The sequence below is a fragment of the Malurus melanocephalus genome, unplaced genomic scaffold (genome assembly GCF_030028575.1).
Source record: "Malurus melanocephalus ecotype Western Australia unplaced genomic scaffold, MMel_1.1 scaffold_485, whole genome shotgun sequence".
Taxonomy (NCBI): domain Eukaryota; kingdom Metazoa; phylum Chordata; class Aves; order Passeriformes; family Maluridae; genus Malurus; species Malurus melanocephalus.
In genome coordinates this window covers 188278-208742 of record NW_026623717.1, presented here as the reverse complement: position 1 = coordinate 208742, position 20465 = coordinate 188278, and the positions used below count along the sequence as shown (strand labels likewise).

Genomic DNA, 20465 nt, shown 5'->3' with positions numbered 1-20465 from the left:
CGGCGGAGCGGAGCCGAGCGGAGCCCGGGGGAGGCCAGGGGAGCCGGGCCCAGCGGAGCTCAGCGGAGCTCAGCGGAGCTGAGGTGAGACTTGAGGCCCCCGGGCTTTCCGAGCCCCCCGGGGCGGTCCCGGTAGCGCCGCTCCCCGCGGGCCGGGCTGGTGGGCCGCCCCAGGGCCGGGCCTGCCGGGGCGGGGGGCGGTCGGACCCAGCTGCCGCAGGGCCCGGGGGTTGGCCGGGGACGACTCACCTCGGGCTCCCGGGACCGGCGGCCGCGGATCTGCTCTGACGCGAGCTGCGGGGACGGTATCGGCCCTCTCTGTAGTGTTACTTAATCGCCAAGAGCCAAGTTCCTCTGGTGGAAATGAATGGGCTCTGACTGCTCTTTAGATCTGGGTCAACAAAAATCACATGGAAAACATAGCATGGTAAAAAAACGAAAACAAAACTAAAACTAAAACAAAACCAAAAGAAAACAGGAATAAGCCGTTTATTGCTCAATAGTTAAATCATGGACCTTAAGGCAGCGAAGCGTCTGCTGGGCTGTCACACAAACCCCATGTTCCCCGTGTTTCTCTGATTTTCCCAGCAGCATCCCAGTCCCTCCAACGCTTCCGTGCTAACTTTTTTCGCCCTTCATTTAATTTTTTGCGGATGTGCTTCCCTAAGCAGTGCTGTGACACAGGCTGCTGTGGGCGSTCACGCCAGGGAAGGTTGAAGTTCGTGAGCGGCATGGGTGTGCTCTGARAGCAAATTAAATATGTTGCAACCTATTTTAAAGTMGTAATRCTTCTYTCTRAAAGATTACAGAATTATTGTRTCATTTAGKTTGGAAAAGACCGGCCAGCACGGCGGTTGTGCCTGGTGGCCAAAGCTCCACTTGGGTACTGAGCTGTGGAGGTACCTGTTTTACTCGACACCGGAGTTTCAGGTAGTTTGTAGGATGAGTTTCTGCTTGTAAYGAGACCAGCAACCACCTCAATTCAGGGGTTTTTTTGTTTGTTTCAGGGGTGTCCCTGAAGCATGGCAGTCAAATGGAACGGTGGCCATTCCTCCTCTATCCTGTGCCTGAACGTGAGCGCGGAAGGGCTGGTGGCCTCCGGCGCGGAGCGGGGCGAGCTGGCGCTCTGGGATGGGGGAGGCTCGCCGGTGGCTCAGCTGCGGCTGCCGCAGGCGGAGGATGTCACCTCGGTGGTGTTCTCCGSCCGCCGCCCCAGCACGCTGTACACCTCCCACGGAGAAACCATCAGCGTGCTGGATGTGCGCTCCCTCCACCAGCCCCTGGAGCGCCTCCACGTCAACGAGGAGGAGATCAACTGCCTCTCACTGAACGACACCGATGGCTTCCTGGCTGCAGCAGATGACTCCGGGGCCATAAAGGTTGTGGACTTGGAAAGCAAGAAAGTCAGCCGGTCYTTGAGACACTCCAACATCTGCTCCTCTGTTGCCTTCCGACCTCAGCGGCCTCAAAGCCTGGTTTCCTGTGGACTGGACATGCAGGTGATTTGCATATATGTGCACGGTTATTGGTGAAGTGAAACAGTAATTACCCACCTGCGTAGTGAGGTGCCCACAGACTTTCACCGAGCATGAAGGTGTTCAGCCTGCAGACCCAGAAAGCTCCCTCACTATTCTGAAGTAGTTTTGGTCCAAAAACTAAATGTTGAGGCTTTTTGTGACCATGTTCTGCTCAGCAGCTTCTGTTTTTATCTTCCTTAATATTCACAGTTCAAAAGTGAGCAGGTTGGGGGAAAATCAGAATGCACTGCCGTGCTGACTCGAGCCATATTAGCTCTTTGTTGGGCTCAGCAAAACCAAAAGCTGTCCCTAGGAATCAATTGTGGCTACAGTCGAGATGCAGAGGACAGGGAGGAAAAGGCACAGTGCTTGAGGCAGGCAGGTATGGCAGTACTTTCCAAGTGGAACATATCACTGTGAGGACAARTGATTTGTATAATTTATCCTTTGTTCTGTTGACCTCTTAAAAGCATGAAGTGTTGTTTGCCTTTTACGCTTCTCTGTCCTCATCAAGAGGAAGCTTTGTCCGTTGCATTCTGAGAAGAATCATGCTGGGATTTAAGTCCAGAGCTGGCCACCCAGAACAGATGTGTTGTAGTAATTTTTATRCAGTGGTTGAGATCTGACCATATTCCTGGTTTAGCCTGATACGAAAACTGTCACTTCTCAAAGGTTTCTGTGGTTCCAGCAGTGTCAGGGTGAAGTTTGTGTGACAGCATTGAGCAGTTTCACACTGAGTTCTTGAAACCAAAGTGCATCTCACACCCATTAGAGCAAATACATGTTGATATTTAGTATAAGCTGTGTTTTTCTGTGTCAAAGCCATGATGATAGATCMGGTGTGGAAGAAGTGAACACTCAATCCCTCAACTGGCTTAATTCTGGTCCCTAAAACATAGATACACAAGCTTATGGCTGAAAACTTTTTAATCAGAATTGTAAGCATTTATGTACAACTAGATGTAAGTGAGCTGATTAATTTTTGTGATGTTTTAGTGTTAGTTTTCATTTATTGTAGCTCAGCAAGTTGGTTTTTAGGTGAAAGTCAGTATCCCAAAGCAGGATTTCATTAGTGTGTTTTTGTACAGTGAAAAGAGCGTCATTCTGCATTGAGGCTGCATTTAAGGTACATCATTTCCCAATGAACTCTAAAGCTGCTCTGTGCCTTTGGACAAGTTAGGAGCTCTGTGAGCATCAAAACGTGTTCTGGGCTTGCACATCAAACCCTCAGGGAAGCCGTGGCTGATGAGAAGTAAAATTTAGGAGTATTTATGCTGGAGTTTTTTTCAGGAGTTCTGATAAAGCAGGGAAAATGCCATGAGGACAGGAAATAGTTTGCAGAAAACTTGTCAGCAGTTGATGGATTCCTCCGGCTGTTGCAGTGCTGTCTGTGAGGAAAACAGGAGTATTTTCTGTAAGCATCACCCAGCCCCTCTGATTTACAGTAAATCACAGTTGTTGTGGAAGTAGTTTTAATGCAGCAGCAACAGCAGYCACTGAAACAGGAAAGTGACAGGAAGCACATTTCAGATGTTTTAGTGTGGTTTGGATTCCAGAAATGGAGAGCCAAGCTCTTTTGTGAACAAAATTTAAAGACTTCTGTATTTCTTACTCGTGATTACTACTGAAGGAATCTTTTTATTAATAACAAATTAAAGCTGAGCTTTATGAAGTAAACAGTACACCGGTGCTGCATTAGACTGACATGTACTTCTGGATCTTGAGAATGCTCATTGACAATTCAGATCCTACAAAAGTCTTGAGAGAATTACTTTTAATTGGCTCAGTATAGACCTGTAGTGCTTGAACTACTGTACCAGAAACACAGGTTTCTTCATGGGGGGCTGGAGGTGGGGTTGCATTGGGAAAGTAAGTCTAAAAGCATGACCTCCCCCGATCTCATCAGAAAAAGAATGCCCTACTCCATAGCACAAACCAGATCTACTCACTGGATATAAAAATAAAATATGAATATGCCTGATAAAAAATAACAGCCTCAACTACTGTTTGCATTTTGCTGTCCCATTTTTCAGACACGTTCATGGAAGTGACTATTTTAGGCCAAGTAGCAGAGACAGAAATCCAGAATGATAATTGTCTCTATTCACTGCTAGCATTTCCGTGTCCCTCCTTCTCAATAATTGATGTGCAGTATGTCATGATTACTACTGCTGAGATGAATGCAAAGGCTTTTAGAGCAGCGTTTGCATCCCTTTCGTGGTCTAAAGGTCTGAGTCATTGCAGAATATGGCAGCGYGGCTTTGGAAAACAAGCCAGAAAGATGTTCTACATTCATCAGGGCAGGTTTAACCACTCCTCTCCACAGGCCTTACACCTCTTGGAGTCAAGCACAGCCTTTGCTCTGCTAGGGCAAGAAGTGTGGTGGTTTATTTTTACTATTAAAGATCCAATTTTGTGTAACACATGCACAAATTGATTTATCCTATTTTTCTTTTTTTCCAGGTGATGCTGTGGAACCTGCAGAAAGCTCGCCCCTTGTGGACCACAAACCTGCAGGAGTGTGACGTGGAGGAAGAGAAGCTGCAGTCAGCAGGGCAGTTCTTTAACCCACCGCTCGCACATTCCCTGTCTGTCGCCTCCTGCGGCAACATCTTCAGCTGYGGAGCTCAGGATGGTAAAATCAGAATATTCCGAGTCACTGGGGTCAGGTTTGAACACGAGCTGGAGTTCCAGGGTCACAGTTTGGGAGTCTCGCAGGTGCTCTTTATGCCAGAGGCCTACTGGTTGTTGTCTGGAGGAAACGACGGGAAGGTCTTGCTCTGGGATGTCAGCAGCAACATTGGAAAGCAGCAGAAAAGTCCAGCAAAATCTCTGCACAGGAAGAAGGCCCAAGCAGCTGGTTCCAGCAGAAAAGATGGGAAGCTCAACAAAGTGGCCTCAAAYGAACATGCTGTGGTTGTGCCAAAGCTCAGCATTGAGCATGGAGAGAAGGTGAACTGGCTCTCGTGTGCAGAGATCAAAGGCTCCAGGAGAGTGTTGGTCGCTGACCAGACCAGCTCTGTATCAGCCTATCCATTGCCAGAATCTTAAGGCATCTGGGTGTTTACAGAGATCTGGGGGACAAAACCACTTCTGAGAGCCAGTTACATCCACTGACAGTGAAGTGGACAGTGACCCCCACTGATTCCCTGGGAAGGGGAAGGGATTTGCTGTGCACTCATGATGTCCGTGGCCTCGTGCTGGTTCTCTGTGGCTGTTCACAGCCACTGTCTCTTGCAGGGTTGGCAGTTTGCTGCTTGAATTTAAGTGAAACGGGTCTCTATATTTAGAGGTAACATTAGTTCATGACTAAGCTGATRTAATTAAGGCTGGTGGAGGAAATTAGTGCTAAGGAGACACCCACAATGCTGAGTGAGGCTGCTGAACAGAAGCAGGACTGTCACTGGCTCAGCTCCATGTGGTTTGGTCTGTTGCAGTGCTCTGTGACTTTTCCATGAAGCTCTGTGCCAGTTGGCTTAAACTGGTTATAGTGGAATCTGGTTTTCATCACGGTGTCAAGAGCTACATGGACTAGAGATGCACCAATTAGTGAGTAATCAAATGAGTTTCCCTGTGGTTGCCAACTGTTATTTTTTTTCTCTGCAGCAAAGGAAGGGGAAGGGGAACTGCTGCACCTGTTTGCTGGGTCAGCTGTCAGTCAGTTGTGTATCCCAGAGAATAACAATTATTGCACTTGTCTTAATAAATGCTTTCTCTCTCGCTGTTTCCTTCTGCTTAGACTCGCTCTAATAGTGCCAAAATGCACACAAAATTGTGTCAAGAAGTGTATTGCCCCCCCATCACAGGGGGAATACAAAGGGCCAAAGGCACAGCTTCTCCTTACCCAAATACTTCCCATCTTCCCAAACCTTTGGAACACAATGAGCAAAACTTGGCTTGCTAGAAGCTTCCCTTCATTTGCAAATTGAAGGTAGGAAGACCTAAGTGGGAATTCTAYAGCTCTGGACATGTTCAGTTCATGCTGGATTTCCCATGCAGTGAGCAAATAATTTTAAGAAAGGATTTTTTTTCCCAGGCACAGAACTGAATTCCTAGTGCTGGCTGAGGACCTGCTGCACCAATGGGGGTTTGTGCTGCCGTGTTTCACCAGCTGGACTCTTATCAGACTCGTATTATTACAGAAAAATTTCCAGTTTGCATAYCCAGCTCCTGAAAATCATTATCTGGTTGTGGTGTCTCTCTCCACCCTTTATGGAAGRGATTCCAACTGTTTTGGTTTTGCTCAAAGCAGCTCCATGCAACCAAACACAACTCATTCTCATCCAAATCAGATTTTACCTTCGTACTTTTTAATTAAAAAAACAAAGGCAATCTGCTTGTACAGCCTTTCCCAGCAGGAGTCTTTGGCCCAACACATGATCTTGTGGGCACAACAGCAAAATGAAGCCAAAACACGGAAAAAAACAAACAAACAAAAAAACCAACAGAAAAGTGTAGTTACACCCTTTTGTGTTACCTCTGAGTTAGTTTATCTGTGAAGACATGGGGTCGGTGGGGCAGAGGAAGGGGTCAGGTCAGGCTGTGTGAAATGTTCAGTGTGTGAAATGTCCATGAACGTGTGTTGGTGCATCCATGACCTATATTTGGATATACAGGCTATAAAAAGCCTTGGAACAAACAACCTCCTGCAGGACTCGGATCCCCTGTCCCTGCTGTTGCTGCAGGCTTCAGGAGAGAGCAGCAAGCCCGCTCTGGCTTTTCTTCTGTTGGTGTTGTCCGGGAAGATGGCAAAAGCCAGCATCTCACTGCGCTCCCTGAACGAGACACTGAACAGGTGCTGSGCTCACCGCGAGGAGGGACCGGGAGGGTGGGGAGGGCTGGGGAGCAGGACACCAGAACAGACAATCTGAGCACAGCAAACCTGTGCTTCTCTGGAAACTTCTGTGGGGAACATGGTATAAGTGGACATTGTGTGTATACGGGGATGGAGCATTAATAAATAGGCTTCATCTCTTGTTTACTCATTGGGAAGGAAAGAGGGACAGAGCCATCAGCTCCATGGTGGTGTTCAGTTCCSTGGCTGCCATCCTGGCTGTTTGCCRCAGGATTTGGGCAGTTGCTCCATCAGCCATGGYCTGCAGCTGCATGAAGTGTCACCAGGCAATGAGGGCTCTTGGTCTGTTCAGCCTGGAGGAGACTGAGGGGAGACCTCATTGTGGTTTACAACTTATTCGTGAGGGGAGGAGAAGGGGCAGGGACTGATCTCTTCTCTGTGGGACCAGTGACAGGGCCCAAAGGAATGGCCTGAAGTTGTATCAGGAGGTTTAGGTTGGATATTAAAGTTCTTCCCCCAGAGGGTGGTGGGGCACTGAACAGGCTCCCCAGGGAATAGTCACGGGCCCAAGGCTGGGTTTGGACAATGCTCTYAAGCACAGGGTGGGATTGCTGGGGTGTCTGTGCAGGGCCAGGAGTTGGATCCTTGTGGATCCCTTCCAATTCAACCTGTTCTGTGATTCTGTGAAATTTGGGGTTTGCTGTTCTAATGGGAGGTTGGAGCTGAACTTCTGATTATCAGACCATGCTTCAGAGTCTGGAGAGTTCAAAGATAGGGAATAAGTGGTTATCATTAGCAAAAAMCCCCCAAGAACGGACCTTAAAGAAAGCAAATCAACATCACTGGGGAATTGGGACATAGGTGACATTGATTCACCCTCCATTTCCCAAGGCTTCATTTGGCAGAGGAACATGACCGACAGGTTCACAGTCATCCTGTAAAACAATCCAGCCTCAGCTGCCCCTGCTGGCACTGGTCCACACTAACTGTGCAGCAGCAGGCACCAGTGGTGGTGGCTCAGATCAGATATAAAGATAAAAGCATGGATCTTCAGGAACAAGAGTCAGAAAAGGGTCTGAAACTCTCAGCAGTAAGAGATAGGCAGGATGCTGTCCCCACTCYGTGGATTTTCATGTCTGGATTTATATATTATGTGAGGGTGGGGAGGCCCTGGCRCAGGGTGCCCAGAGAAGCWGTGGCTGCCCCTGGATCCCTGGAAGTGTCCAAGGCCAAGTTGGATGAGGTTTGGAGCAACCTGGGACAGTGGGAGGTGTCCCTGCCCATGGCAGGGGATGGGATGAGGTGGGGTTTAAGGTCCTTCCTGCCCAAACCATTCAGGGATTCTACTACAATGTTGCCTTTAAAATCAAACCATGCAAACAGCGTCAAGACATTTTAAAATCAAATCAGGTGTCATACATACAACTGTGGTTTACCTGCAGTAAAAATGATCCCTGTCAAAAGTATCATAGCTGATGGGATGCAGACCTTCTGCTTAGGAACTGAATGATTATGTGTTGACAGACTTGGAAAGAAACTTCCTGTTGCCAAGACACTGTTAATACTGTTAGTTCACCCACAGCCTTTACTACTCTGGTTCACACAATGGTGAACACAAAAGTACCTATTGGAGACCTGASCAGAGGGAGAAACAATAGAACCACTCCTGAAAGAAAAAAATTAATTCTGTGTAAAACTTCTGGAAGAAGTTTGTGTCCAACATATCATGGAGAGAGTGAACAGGGAGAGCTTGGAGAAGTGTGGGGTGCTGCATTGGCCTGGAAAATAAAACCCATGTGACAGCACTAAAATGTCATTTTCTGTAAATGCCTGAATAGCAGAAATAAAGTTTCATATAGAACCACACTTCCAGAGAAATGGGAATGCTGGAGCTTTTACTGCTCGGCTTCCAAGTATGTTCTGTGTGCTAACAAGAGGGAATTTTAAAAGCTTCAATTAAAGAATGGGGATGTGGTTTGTGTGTACACCAGTCAGAGTTTGAGGTCACTGACTCAATGGTACCTTCACTTACACTGAAGGAAAAAGTGTTCAGAGGTCAGGATGGAAATGAAAGCAGGAGGTTYAGTCCATTCTTCCTCTTTTCATTCCAAACTTAGATCAAGAGGTAGCAGCACTCAGTCTATCAGAATTCAGTAACAGCTGTGGGAGATCAATTATGGATCTACCGTGGTGGTGTAACTGAACAGACATTTTGGCAAATGCTGAAATGTTTGTTGCAGGTGCTTAAAAATACAGAAGATTAATTTGAAAATAGGCAATATTATTTTTTTAAAAAGTGCTGGAGAGGCACAACTGATCAAATACCAAAGAGCTGGACTAAAGGCTGCTGAGAAACGACTGCTGCACTGAGAATAGCGTTAGTGATAAGATCTTGGATAACTYTACTCTTACCTGTAGAGGAGGAAGTCGGAGAATGGGCCATGAGGAAGCTTATTTACCATGATAAAAACTGCAAACCAGGGAGCAATTCACCGGCAAGGACACTCATTATCTGACAACCCAGCTGTGAAACTTATTCAAGGCAAACCCTGACTCACATCACCTCAGTTTCTGCACTTGCTCTCTCTGTGCTGACAGATTCAATCCAATTATGGTGCATCAATCCTTCCAGTTCTCCTGAACTCCCTGCATTTCTACATGACACCGGCTCAATTTTCCAATTWAAGTTCTATTTTAGTCCCAACATTCTTGCTGAAGCAAGAGGAGTCCTACTGCAGTAAGATGAGCTTTCACTGGGCTGCAGAGGAAGCCTCTCTAGCCTCAGGAAACAACAGATAATCTTTAGACAAGGATCTGCATAAGCAGCCAGACAATGAATTAAGGTTGGGGATACTTACTAAAATATGCCACTGTTGATGTGTTTTTATTTTGTCCTCATTCAAGTCTGCTGCAGACAGAATCCAAAGCAGGGTTTGGTTTGGACAAGTGGGAAGGCAGGAGCAGAGGAAGGCAGGGAGAGGGAGGAGCTGCTGATAGGAAAAAATGGCATTTTGGTCCGTCTTTTACAACAACAGGCTTTAAAATACCACGGGATATGTGTGAAAGAATGGAAAATCATTTGGAGGGTTTTGCTTTGTTTGGATTTTTTATTTTTTAATGTCATCACCTGAAAGCTGCTGTGTATTTTGTCCTTACAAGAAGTTCAGCCAGAGACTCATAATAGGGCCACAACAAACAAGGCAAAGWCATGAATAGAGTGTTTAACACAGGCAGGCCACAATTCAGAACTCAATTCGCTGAACATTAAAACAATGATAATAGCAAGAGAAGCAGTAGAGCAAACTAGGGATGAAGAAAGATAAATAAATGCAGGGTCTTGTCTGTWATAGTATTTGCTGATGGTTGTAGTTATTGTTGGCTGATACAGCCTGAAGTTCTGCCAGTAAAATAAAAAGAAAAATGACCAAAAATTCTGTAAAGGAGCAGGTGATGTTCAGCTAATAAATCACTTATTGAGTACATAGTACTGAGATATTTTTCAGTATTTAGGAAGGCACTTTGAATTATTTATGTTAGCTTTGAGATCCTCGGGATTCTCAATAACACACCTTGATGTCAATCAGGTAAATGAGGAAAAGGTAGAGAAAACCAAAAACCACCCAAAGTGACAGAAGCCCAACACATYCTGTATCTCCACAAAAGAGAGAAATGGGCACAAAGATAAACACTTTGATTCCCTTGTACCTTGCCTCTTAACACAGTGAGTTCTTTTAAACCAGGCACTTTTCTTCAGCCAAAGTAGAGTAGCTGAAAACTCAAAACCTCAACTTTATAGTTTACATTTTTAAATAAGGAAAAACACAAYAGATACCAAATAATGAAAAAGCAGTTAATAAATACTATGAAGCAGTAGTAGTAAAAAGTAGCARTAGTAATAAAAGCTATGAAGCAGTTTTCATCACAGTTGTCCATGGAAGGACAGTCCTACAAAAGAGAAATCCAGAGCAGGATGAGCTGTTAGAAGAGAGAAACACTGCAGGTGGCTTGTTTAGTACTTGCATAATTTTTAACCAGAGGAGTAATGAGAAGTTCTGCTCAATGTTAAATGAAAATGGTTCAAAAGAYCATGACATTACAAATAAAAGCATAAATAACCTCAAATGTGTTAAGAGAAAAAACTGTCAGTAATAATGCAAATGTTTGAGAGCTGCAGATGTATCTACATACTAATTTTGCAGCTATATTCGGAGGTTATGAGATCTTGGCCAAAAAGACGTGGGATGCGACAAAAACCAGTTGACTTTTAGTGATGTTTGTTCTCACAACGCTTGAGAGRAGCCTCATAACGGGGTCTGGAGCTGTTCACAGCGCAATGCCKCAGCAGAAAATGCCCAATGGTTTCGAAATTCCCTTACTGTTGTTGTCCCCCGCGCAGGGTSGAAAGCAGGCTGGTGTCGTTGGAGGCGCGGTTCGCAGAGCTGGAGTGCAGCTTGCAGAGCCTGGCGCACGGCTTTGAGCTGCAGGAGGAGCGGCTGCAGGAGGATCTGCGGCGGGATGTGCCCTGGGCACCCGCGGCCAGGTGAGCACAGCCGGACACCAAACAGAGATAATAAACAGCGACAAAAACAGCGACCAAAGGCGGCTCCAGGGGACGGGGCACTCACCACCCTCACAGGGAGGATTGATTCCTGCCATCCCACCCAAGCCTGCCCTCCCACAGTGCGAAGCCATTCCCCCTCGCCATACCAGCACAGGCCCGCCCGCCTTCCCCCTGAGGGCCCGCGGCCTCTGTCTCCCAGCAGGCTCGGCGGAGGAGGTGGAAGAGAAGAAGGAGGAGACAGAAAMACAGAAGAAGGAGGAGAAGGAAGGAGAAGAGGAGGTGAAGGAAAAGCAGGCGGAGGCGGAGCCGYGGCTCGCGTGGCGGGAACGGTCCCTCAGTGAGGGCGGAGCGCGGGCGCCATTGCGGGAGCGGCGGCCATTCCCGGGCTCCGGAGCGGTGGGTGCGGGCCCTCGCTGGGACCCTCAGGGACCGGGGACCGGGGGTGGCCAGGGACCCCCTTTCCGCTGGGCGCCGACGGCCTGGCCGTTATTTTTTTATCAATAAAAATCGCAGAAATAAGCCCGCCTTAACGTGTGTTTGTCTCCACGGCGAGTTCTCTGTGAGGAATGGCAGCTTTTCTTTCAAGGGCCTTCAGTSTCTGAAGCTGCCTGTTTAAGAAGCTGGTAACTTAAAAATCAGTGGGTTTGTTCTTACGCTGTATGTGTCTTTTGTTTTCTCTCCCACAGTGTTGCTGGGCCAAGTGGAAAAATCGCGTGAGGAGGCAGATGATCCCCACAGTTTCAAGTCATAACAGAAGGTGCTGAAGCTTTTATTCTTCATTTATCTTAAGAAAACAGGTATTTTAGCTTTATAGTCCTTGCTTAAGCAAGCAAATGAATTAGGAAGAAGCTGCTCTGCGCTGATATATTTCACCTTCGGAATGCGCTGGAAGAAAGTCTGGAAAGCAGCTCTTGAAGGATGCAGATATACTGAAAAAATGAGTGAATGAAAGGTTAAGGTAACTGCATATCCAGCACAGCGTATCATATAGAGTGGTGGGAGAAGAGGGGACTAATAGAAGTGGCTGGAAGAACTCTCATCTTCTTCCACCCCCACTGTCCTTGCCACCTTCTTGCTATCCCCAAAGCACCTGTTACAGCTCGCAGGAAACTGCAGTAGGAAAACCTGGTACAGTTTTTCCATGACTTCTGTAAAGACCTCCTTCTTCCTCAGGAATCTCGCAGGTCCTGAGCAAAAGCAGCTGCTTAAGCAGGCCTGTAAAATCCTGTAATGTTTTCTTAAAGTGGCTGTAAAGCATTTTGTATTTTTCCTTTATTTTACTGCCCATAAGGAACATAAATGTTTATTTTTGCTTTCAGGTCCTGATGTTGTCGTAGTGTTGTTCCTCTACCTCAAGTCATGTCGCAGAAATCCACGGCCCCGCTTTCCTTGTCTGACTGCCTCTGCCAGATTTGCATGGAGATCTTTTTGGAGCCTGTCACGCTGCCGTGCAGCCATACCCTCTGCAACTCCTGCTTCCAGATGACAGTGGAAAAGGCCAGCCTTTGCTGCCCCTTTTGTAGGCGCCGAGTCTCTTCCTGGGCACGGTACAAYACTCGCAGAAATACTCATATCAACTGGGAACTCTGGGAGAAGATTCAAAAGAATTTCCCGGCGGAGTGCCAGCGGAGAATTAACGGACAGGATTTGGATGAAGAAAGTAAGTGAGATGTCACTTGTCCTGGGATGTGTYTGCTTTGCCATAGTAATCTGTGGGTGGGCTTCAGATGTTGGGAAATTAAATTCTGTGGGTAGCAGGTATGTTACTGCTGGGTGAGGCAGAGACAGAGCTGTACTGCAAAAAGGACAGAGAAGAGGTGGGCAGTGCCTTTTCCATTTGTGATACAGAGGATAAAAATGACATTGTCTGGTCATTTCAATGGGTATTTGTTCATGCCTTTGATGCAAGGTATGGGTGTGTGACTGCCTGGCCTTATTCATTGCTCATTTGTAGCTGTAGTATCTGCAAGCAGACTGTTTGAGTCTGTGGGAGTGTTTCTTTGTCACTATCAAGTAAGTGAAGTGGTTAAAAGGTTTTTAGGTGTTAAGTAATTTGGTTGAAATTCCAGGGGTTCAGTCAGTGCAAGAATCTCTGAGCTGAAAATTGTGGTGTCAGAGAGAAGGAAGTGAAATCTGATTAACTTTTTGAAGAAGTGTTTTGGGGTTTATTATGTTGCAAGCTCCCTTGGAGGAGGTTTGTTGGTAGCTTGGCTGTAGGGCACTTGTTTTACTTGAAATGTTCTGAGCTCTTTTTAATCAGAAAGAGTGAAAGACACAAGTTATGGTCAGTGTACCAAAAGAGAATGAATGAGGGAATGGTTTGGGTTGGGAGGGACCTTRAAGCCCATCCCATTCCACCTTCCTGGRAGGCAKGGACACCTCCCACTATCSCAGGGTGCTCCAAGCCCTGTCCAACCTGGCCTTGGACACTTCCAGGGATCCAGGAACAGCCACAGCTTCTCTGGGCARCTTCTTCCATCCTGTTTGCTTYATATAGAGTGCTTGAAAAACACTGCCTGTTCTTGCCACTTTGTAACATCACACTTTTCTACTGTGTTTCTACTGTTAACTTTWTTCCTTGGTATTTTTTCCTTTATTCCTTTGTTTTTTTAATCACAGCACTTGATTTAAGTCAAATCATTCCCATGACAGGGTATGGAGGTCATCTGTTGTTAAAATCCTTCATTGTTGACTGTCATGAACTTGCTTTGATCCTCACTTTGTTTTTTTTTCTTCTCCTTCCTCTTGGTTAGTCTGTGTACCCAAGCCACGGCACCAGCTGAGCAAGCCTGGGGAGCTGAGGCAGGAATATGAAGCAGAGATTAGTAAGGTAAGTCTAAAAGTAATTCAACAAGYGTAAATGCTTTGTATCCAGTTATTTAAATTGTTCCCACAAACAGCTGTAATGTTATTGAATAATGAGGACACTTAAAAGGGCACTGCAGCTGCAAGAGTGCACTGGTCTCTCCTGAATCATGAATTAAATTGATCGAAGAGGAGAGATTTCTTTGTATTTGACATGAGATGACATCTCTTGAATTTTCTTGATCTATACCTCCTACCTCACCTCTCAGTCAATGTACGTAAAAGCAAGTGTAGAAGTTTGGAACTGTTTGGGCTTTGGTTTTGTATTTGCCTTCTTGATTTCCTTTCAAGTAAGAGACTGCAATTAGATGAGCTTCAGTAATGAACATGCATAATTTTCTTTGTTCTTTTTGCTACCTGTGCTCATTTGAAAAACAGAAAATATTTTTAGGAATTCACAATTTGGCCTGTTTAAGGATTCTTCCAATTCCAGCACAGTAATATTAAAATTTAGAGTCGGAAAATATATGGGCATCCACTTTTCCCTAAGAGCCTGTTGCTGGTGGTTACAGGAGCACATGAAGCAGAGGTCTGGGGGGAGTTTCCAAAGAAAGCTTTATTCTTGAAGTACTTTGCTGTCCTTGTGGAGTTGCTGGTATCTGATCTTTCAGCACATGTGTGCTGTAAAGAAGGCAGATTTAAAATTCTTGGCCTACTGCTTTGGGTTTTGCATCTTTCAAGAGAGCAGGACTCTTCTAGAAGWGAGAATGTGCTGTCTTTGTGGTATATAATGATAGAAGCAGGTTCAGCAAATGCTGTGGGATAGCTGGCATTCCCTTAGAAAAAATCCTCATCCCGGTTTCTCTGTAGATTGATGTATTTGGAGATCTTAGTTTTTGTTACTAACACTTTGAAAAGGTGAGAAATGGAGTTTACCTTGCAAGTAAGCAAGGCTAATGGTATAATCTTACAGAAGGCAAAAGGTTTGTCCCRTGATCAAAYCCAAKGCTCTGCACACGGTATCCATGTGATTCTTCCATCTTTGAGACTTGTGCGATGAAATACTGCTCTATTTTTGTGAACAGCGARTGGTTCATGTTTAAGGAGTGTCAGAGAGAGATTCTGGTGTGAAGTGTGGTCCTGCTGTAGTAAGCAGGTGGACTTTTTAAAACATCTGTTTTAGGTGGAGGCAGAAAAGCGAGCACACGAACAAGAGGAGAACAAGGCGAGTGAGGAATACATCCAACGGCTGCTGGCAGAGGAGGAGGAGGAGCAGAGGCTGGCAGAAGAGAGACGGAGGGAGATGGAGAAACAGCTGAAGCAAGATGAAGAGCTGGCCTGGCAGCTCAGTAACAGTCTGGTGAGTTAGGCTTGAGGGGCACAGCAGCAAATGTTGACRTAGTGCAAGCAACTTGGACTTCTCAGAGCAAATGTTAAAATTTGGAGTAATTTAAGTTTATTTTAGTTGTAGTTGTTGTTACCCTCCGGTATTTTAAAGCATTAATTGGCCATTAATTTCTGAAAAAAACAATGGGAGGGTGAAGCCTGGGTAATACACGCTTGAAATACAGCGTCTAGCACGTGTGCTGCATGTTTTCATTCTGACACATTTCAAAACATTCATTTTTCTCCTGTATGCTTCCTTTTCCTCAGAATTTTAAAAATCCTTCTTTGGAAGAAATTAATGTCTGTAACATGTATTGGAGAAAAGGAACSCACAGTGAAAATGTACCTTAACCTTTTGGATGTTTTTTTTGTTCTATTCATTTGTTCTGGTTAATTAATTTTTTATTACTCAATGATGAAACCTGTGTACTTATTTGAGCAAAGCCTCCHGTCCTTCTGTGCTAGATCCAGGAAGGTGTATGAAACATGTAACGTTTCTTTTTCCATAGCCAGCTGTTACTCACATTTCTAGGAACGCTTTGGGCAAAAGTAACTAATTCTGCATCAAAACCAAAATAGCTCCCTGGGGTTTCTGCCGTTTGTGTTGTGTTTTGTTTTACCTAATGCTGTTTTTACTTGTCATGGAAGAATGAGGATCCCGAGGGACACGTACTGGGCAGCCCGTCACCTGCACACAGCGTCTCACTTCAGGCGTCCCCAGCGAACTTGTCCAAGGAAARGAACAAACCAAGCAACTCTGGAGACATTCAGAAGTAAGGGATTCAGCAAAGTGTTTTTTCTTTAATTATTGGCTTATTTCAGTGTCCCTCACTCCATTTGCTGCTTTGGAATGCTGTAGGCCAACTTCTCTAGATAATTGGGGATAATGTGAAGTGTTAAAGATTAAAACATTTCCTCACAGGAAAAGAAAGGAAACACTTGCCCTTCTTGTTTTTTTTTGTCAGAATAAACTTGAAGATCTTGATTAATGCAAAAACCTGATAATTCAAGAACAAAATGTTTAAAGGGGTATCCTTTTTTTTCCCTTTTTAGGTATTTGTCTCCAAAGAATCATGGTGTGTTGGGATCAGCATCATTCTCTAGTACCACAGGAAGAGGCAGGAGCAACTCTGTCTCTACGGTAACTGGAATAATTTTATTACAAATCTCACAGTTAGTAATTATGGGATATCTTCCCCTTTCCTATAGGATTCCAATCCTCTATTCCTCTTGCATATCAGAGCTGGGTAGGTTATATTGTCCTTTTTCAACTACCTTCAGTATTCATGATTTCCATTTTTGGAGCMTGCTGGAGGAAGGTGCACTCTGATTTACATCATTCTATGGCTGGCTGGCTGCTCCTCCCTGTAAGGCCTCCAAAGAAGATGAGCAGGCTTGCACAGTTGGCCTGAGTCACTGATAAGAGGAAAATGCTGCAGTTGTGGTTTCAGTCCTTTAGCTGGGCTTCTGCAGTTACTCTAGATATTTTCATTTTTATTAAAGCTACTTTTGTTATTAGTTAATTATTAATATAAAATATTTTCATTATTATTAAAAAGGTATTTTTTAAAAAGACAAGTATATGAGTTGCACTGAGGGGCGCTCAGGGGCAATRCAGCCATGAGAAGTGAAATTACCATTTATTCACACCCATGGGATTTACCTAATTAGTGGTGTCTCCCTTTTCTTCAGGAGCCCAACAGCAATGAAGGCAGCAGTTCTGYGTTGCAGGATGAGCAAGAGGAAATGCCAACCCTGTCTCCACAGCTGACCAGTGTACTTAAAGATTCTGGTGCTAAGGATTCGTTTTTGGAATCATGCATGAACTATTTCAGTGCCTCAGCTTCAGGTGAAGCTGCCACTGTCAAGCAGGAAGAAACACCAGGACCAAATTGTTCAGAAGATGGAGTTCCAGATGTACTTCATGGAGCCACAGAAGGGGAAGGGTCTAGAACAGTTCTTTGTAGATCCAAAGGAGAAGATGATGGAATTGAGTCAGACAGTGGCAATTTAACACATGTGCAGAGYGTAAACCTTGAAAAGTCTGATGAAACTGGTACATCTGTTCAGTCAGAAATGAACTGTGTGATGTCTGACAGCCAGACTGCGTTGTGTGATCTGGGGAAGGAGGCTGGACACTCGGGTGAARAGACACCAGAGAGGCCACAGAACACTAAGGAGAATCCCAAAAGGAAGTTGCTGCAGGCCCCAGCTGATGCCATGGGTGACTTGTGTGTGCTTGATAAGAGGAGAAGAACCTCTTCAGGAGRTGTAGAAGACCAGGGGGAGCAGATTAATGATTTCAACTTGGAAACACAAAGAGCCTTTGAGCAGGAGTTCTATGAAAGGCGTAGGCAGGAGGAGCAGGACAGGCTTCTGGCCCTGCAGCTGCAGAAGGAGCTCAACAAGGAGGAAAGGACAATGAATCGACAGAAGGGCTCTCCAGACGAGTATCCCCTTCGCACCAAACCACCTCGGTCTGTGAAAGACTCTTCTGCCAGAAAGGCAAGTCCCAAGATGGCAAAAGACTCAAAGGCATCAAAAAAACAAGCTGAAACCAATCAGCAYAAGACTCGGAAAGGTTCCTGCAATGAAAACTGGCAGTCCCCTGCCAGGATTCGAGTGAAGTCCCCCAGTATCAAGGAAGGAAAGGTTTTGAATTGTGTGGTTAACACCAGTGACACAAATGATATTTGTTCACTGCCTGTAAACAAGCAAAAGACAATCCTGCAGATGTTTAAAAGCCCTGTTGCAGAGTAGATCAGCAGAGCCACAGACATGTTGTGGAATGGGAATGGAACTGTGGTGATGTTCTCCTGAGTTAGGCAAAGCTTCCCTAAACAGTTTTGAGTTTTTGCTTTCAAGGGGAACCACTTTGAGAAGAGATGCTGTGAGTTCTGAGAAGTTTAAGTAACACACACCCCCAGAAASTAATGGTTTTTGATGGTTCTTTCTTGAATATTATTTTCTAGCACTTGCAGCACTTTTTGCAGGAGTCAGAGCACTTCTTATTTTCTAGCTTGCATTTACATGGTTTGGAGTATGAATACTGGTAGTGTTGAAAAACAAGGATAACTGATGATCTGATCTTAAAATGAGAATCTGGAGCCTTTGGTGGAAAAGATGGAGGAAATAAGTGAAAAATGAGTCTGTATTCCCAGCTGGCTGTCAGCTGCAAGGTTGAAGCTTCCCTCAGCACAACCACTGTCCTGGAAATTGAAGAATGTAGCCAGAATTGAGGCTGTTTCTGGAATTATATTGTTCACACACCGGTAAACACACGAGTGACCAGACAGCCACTCTTTTCCTCTCGTATGCTCACCCCTGCCTTGGACAAAGAGGGAAGAAACAGGTCACTCTGTGCTGCTAAAGCCAAGGATCTTTCAGGGATGCCAAGGCTGTGGCTCCTGTTCACCTCTGTTCAGAGAGATCCCTCCTGCAAATCCCATTTTCCCTGTTGTTAAGAACAAGATACTTTTGTTTTCTTACTGTTCATGTTCTGCATTTTTATTGTTGTACAATAGTGTTACTATATTTACTGCTGTTTAATTTGCATACTCAAAGTGGCTTGAGTACAATTAAAACATTAGTTCAGAAGCCAGTTACGATGGAGAAAGTTCAAAAGGAAAAAAAAAAAAAACAACTGAAAACTGGAGTTGTTAGTAATGACATAACTGTAATTAGAGATTCACATAACTGCCCTGCCTGGCTATAACTGTTTCTCTCTGGTTTTAGAGGCAGTACCAAATACTGTTGCTTTTGGTTTAAAACTAAAATAACTCAAAAAAATTGTAATTTAGACATGGAGGTGCTGAGGCCTGTAAGAAGTTGAGGCTGAAGGGAGAGTCAACCAGATGCTATTATGCAGAGGAGGTTCTGCCARTTGTTTTATAAGGCCATATTTTGGCTTTTCTTTGCTTCTTCAGAGCTACTTTTGCATTGTCTATGTTTGAAATGGATCCAAGTGCCAGCTGCAGTGCTGAAGGGTGTGCACTGGTCACCAAAGTCAGCCAATGTTTGAGTTTTGTCCTTTTTTTGAACCCCACTGATGACTTTAATTCTGTTCTGGGAAATTTGTAACAAAATACTTCAAATCAGCATCTTCTGCTGGTTTAAGTTTAAAAAAAGACAAWTGTTATGGAAGACATGACCAGCACACTGAGCCAAAAATAAGAATTGTTGAGGTTTTTTTCCCCTTGGCCTGCATGTCTCTATCATTGGTGGGCTTCTCATAAATAAATGTTCTGTTCAGAGATATGTTTTGATAAAGTTACAACAGGTCACCAGTGGCAAATCCTTTGATTTTCCCCCTGCTGCCTCAGCCATTGTTCTGGAAGCCTTCCTTCAATATGGGTCTGTTTTCCTTTAGTCCTTACTGTAGTTGGGATTATTTTCTGTCTTACCCATTATGTCAAAAACATCATTCATTAAAGTTTTTTTTAAGGCCACTGACTATTTCCATGCTGGTGACCCTCAGTCAGGTTAAGCCTGTAAAAAACAAACTCCTTTTTTAAAGTAGATGAAGAGAAAGTGTTTATTTGCTACCAAAACTCTTTAAGTCTATGCCTGACTACCMGCTTTGCTACCTGGAGACTCGCCATAATTAATTCTGGATGTTAAAGGAGTAGGTGAAGCATCARGGGGGAAGAGGGTGAGGGAGAAGGGACAGTTTCTGGCAGAACTGCACCTTGTGCAAGTGACATGAAATCACATCCCAGTACGTGAATTGCTGTATTTCACACCAGCCTYATTCCCTTTTCCTCCATGAGCTGTTCCATGGATTCTTTTCCCTTTTAGCGTGTGACTTTGTCTCTCTTTTATATGAGGCTTGAGACATGCACTGAGGTTCAGCAAGGGGGGTGTTTGCAGACTTCCTCACCCGCAATGGCAAATCCTGCTTCTGTGATTCCATTGAAAATTGTAACAAAATAGACAAAATATGCCATTTCAAAGGTCTAGATAGCTCTCAAGTGTTTTTTGGCATGTGTGTGTGTATACTGGAGGGTGTGTTAAAGGCTTTGGGGGATATTTGTGTTTTTCCAGCTCACTGAATATTGCCCTCAGTGTCAGAAGGGCCTCTTACATAAGAATTGTTATTATTTTTAAGCAGAATGGAAAAAAAGCAGGACTGAAAATTGATTGCTAGATAAAAGCCAACCTTAACTGCAAAATGTACAAAACCTGTGACCTATAACAGCAGCCCTGTGGGAGGTGGGGTGCTGCAAACCCTCAGGTTCCCCAAATGATCCTATTGCTYGCCACATCCATGACACAATAATCCTCACCAGGCATAATTTAGCCTATTCTTTTAGATCTTTATTGTTARAGGGTGGAATTTGGCCACTGCTGAGTAGACTTTGGTTGTACCAACAGCTTGTTCCTGTCSCTGTGGTCCGGGAGCT

The 20465-nt window shown here is 44.9% G+C and overlaps 2 protein-coding genes across 6 annotated transcripts in view; both read left to right on the top strand.

The window, feature by feature from the left end:
- Positions 1–5236, top strand: part of WDR53 (WD repeat domain 53) — a 6009-nt gene extending 773 nt beyond the window's left edge. Inside the window, exons 1-3 of one of the 2 annotated variants that reach the window (XM_057380970.1) lie at positions 58–83; positions 1007–1498; positions 3980–5236. In XM_057380970.1, coding sequence (XP_057236953.1) covers positions 1022–1498; positions 3980–4567 — 1065 coding nt within the window. In that variant the 5' untranslated portion in view covers positions 58–83; positions 1007–1021 and the 3' untranslated portion in view covers positions 4568–5236. Of the gene's footprint in view, positions 1–57; positions 84–1006; positions 1499–3979 lie in introns of those variants that run through there. The other variant, XM_057380969.1, reaches the window with a different exon arrangement.
- Positions 5237–11102: 5866 nt separating this feature from the next.
- On the top strand, positions 11103–19513 carry RNF168 (ring finger protein 168). 4 transcript variants are annotated; one of them, XM_057380977.1, is made up of 8 exons: positions 11103–11151; positions 11559–11629; positions 12192–12532; positions 13626–13702; positions 14861–15037; positions 15712–15836; positions 16117–16204; positions 16756–19513. In XM_057380977.1, exons 3-8 carry the CDS (start codon positions 12232–12234, stop codon positions 17821–17823), a joined length of 1836 nt encoding a protein of 611 aa, XP_057236960.1. In that variant the 5' UTR covers positions 11103–11151; positions 11559–11629; positions 12192–12231; the 3' UTR covers positions 17824–19513. The 4 variants fall into 4 exon arrangements, with proteins under 4 accessions (XP_057236960.1, XP_057236957.1, XP_057236958.1 ...); XM_057380974.1 differs by lacking the exon at positions 11103–11151 and adding an exon at positions 11174–11268; XM_057380975.1 differs by lacking the exon at positions 11103–11151 and adding an exon at positions 11174–11272.
- Positions 19514–20465: the final 952 nt, after the last annotated feature.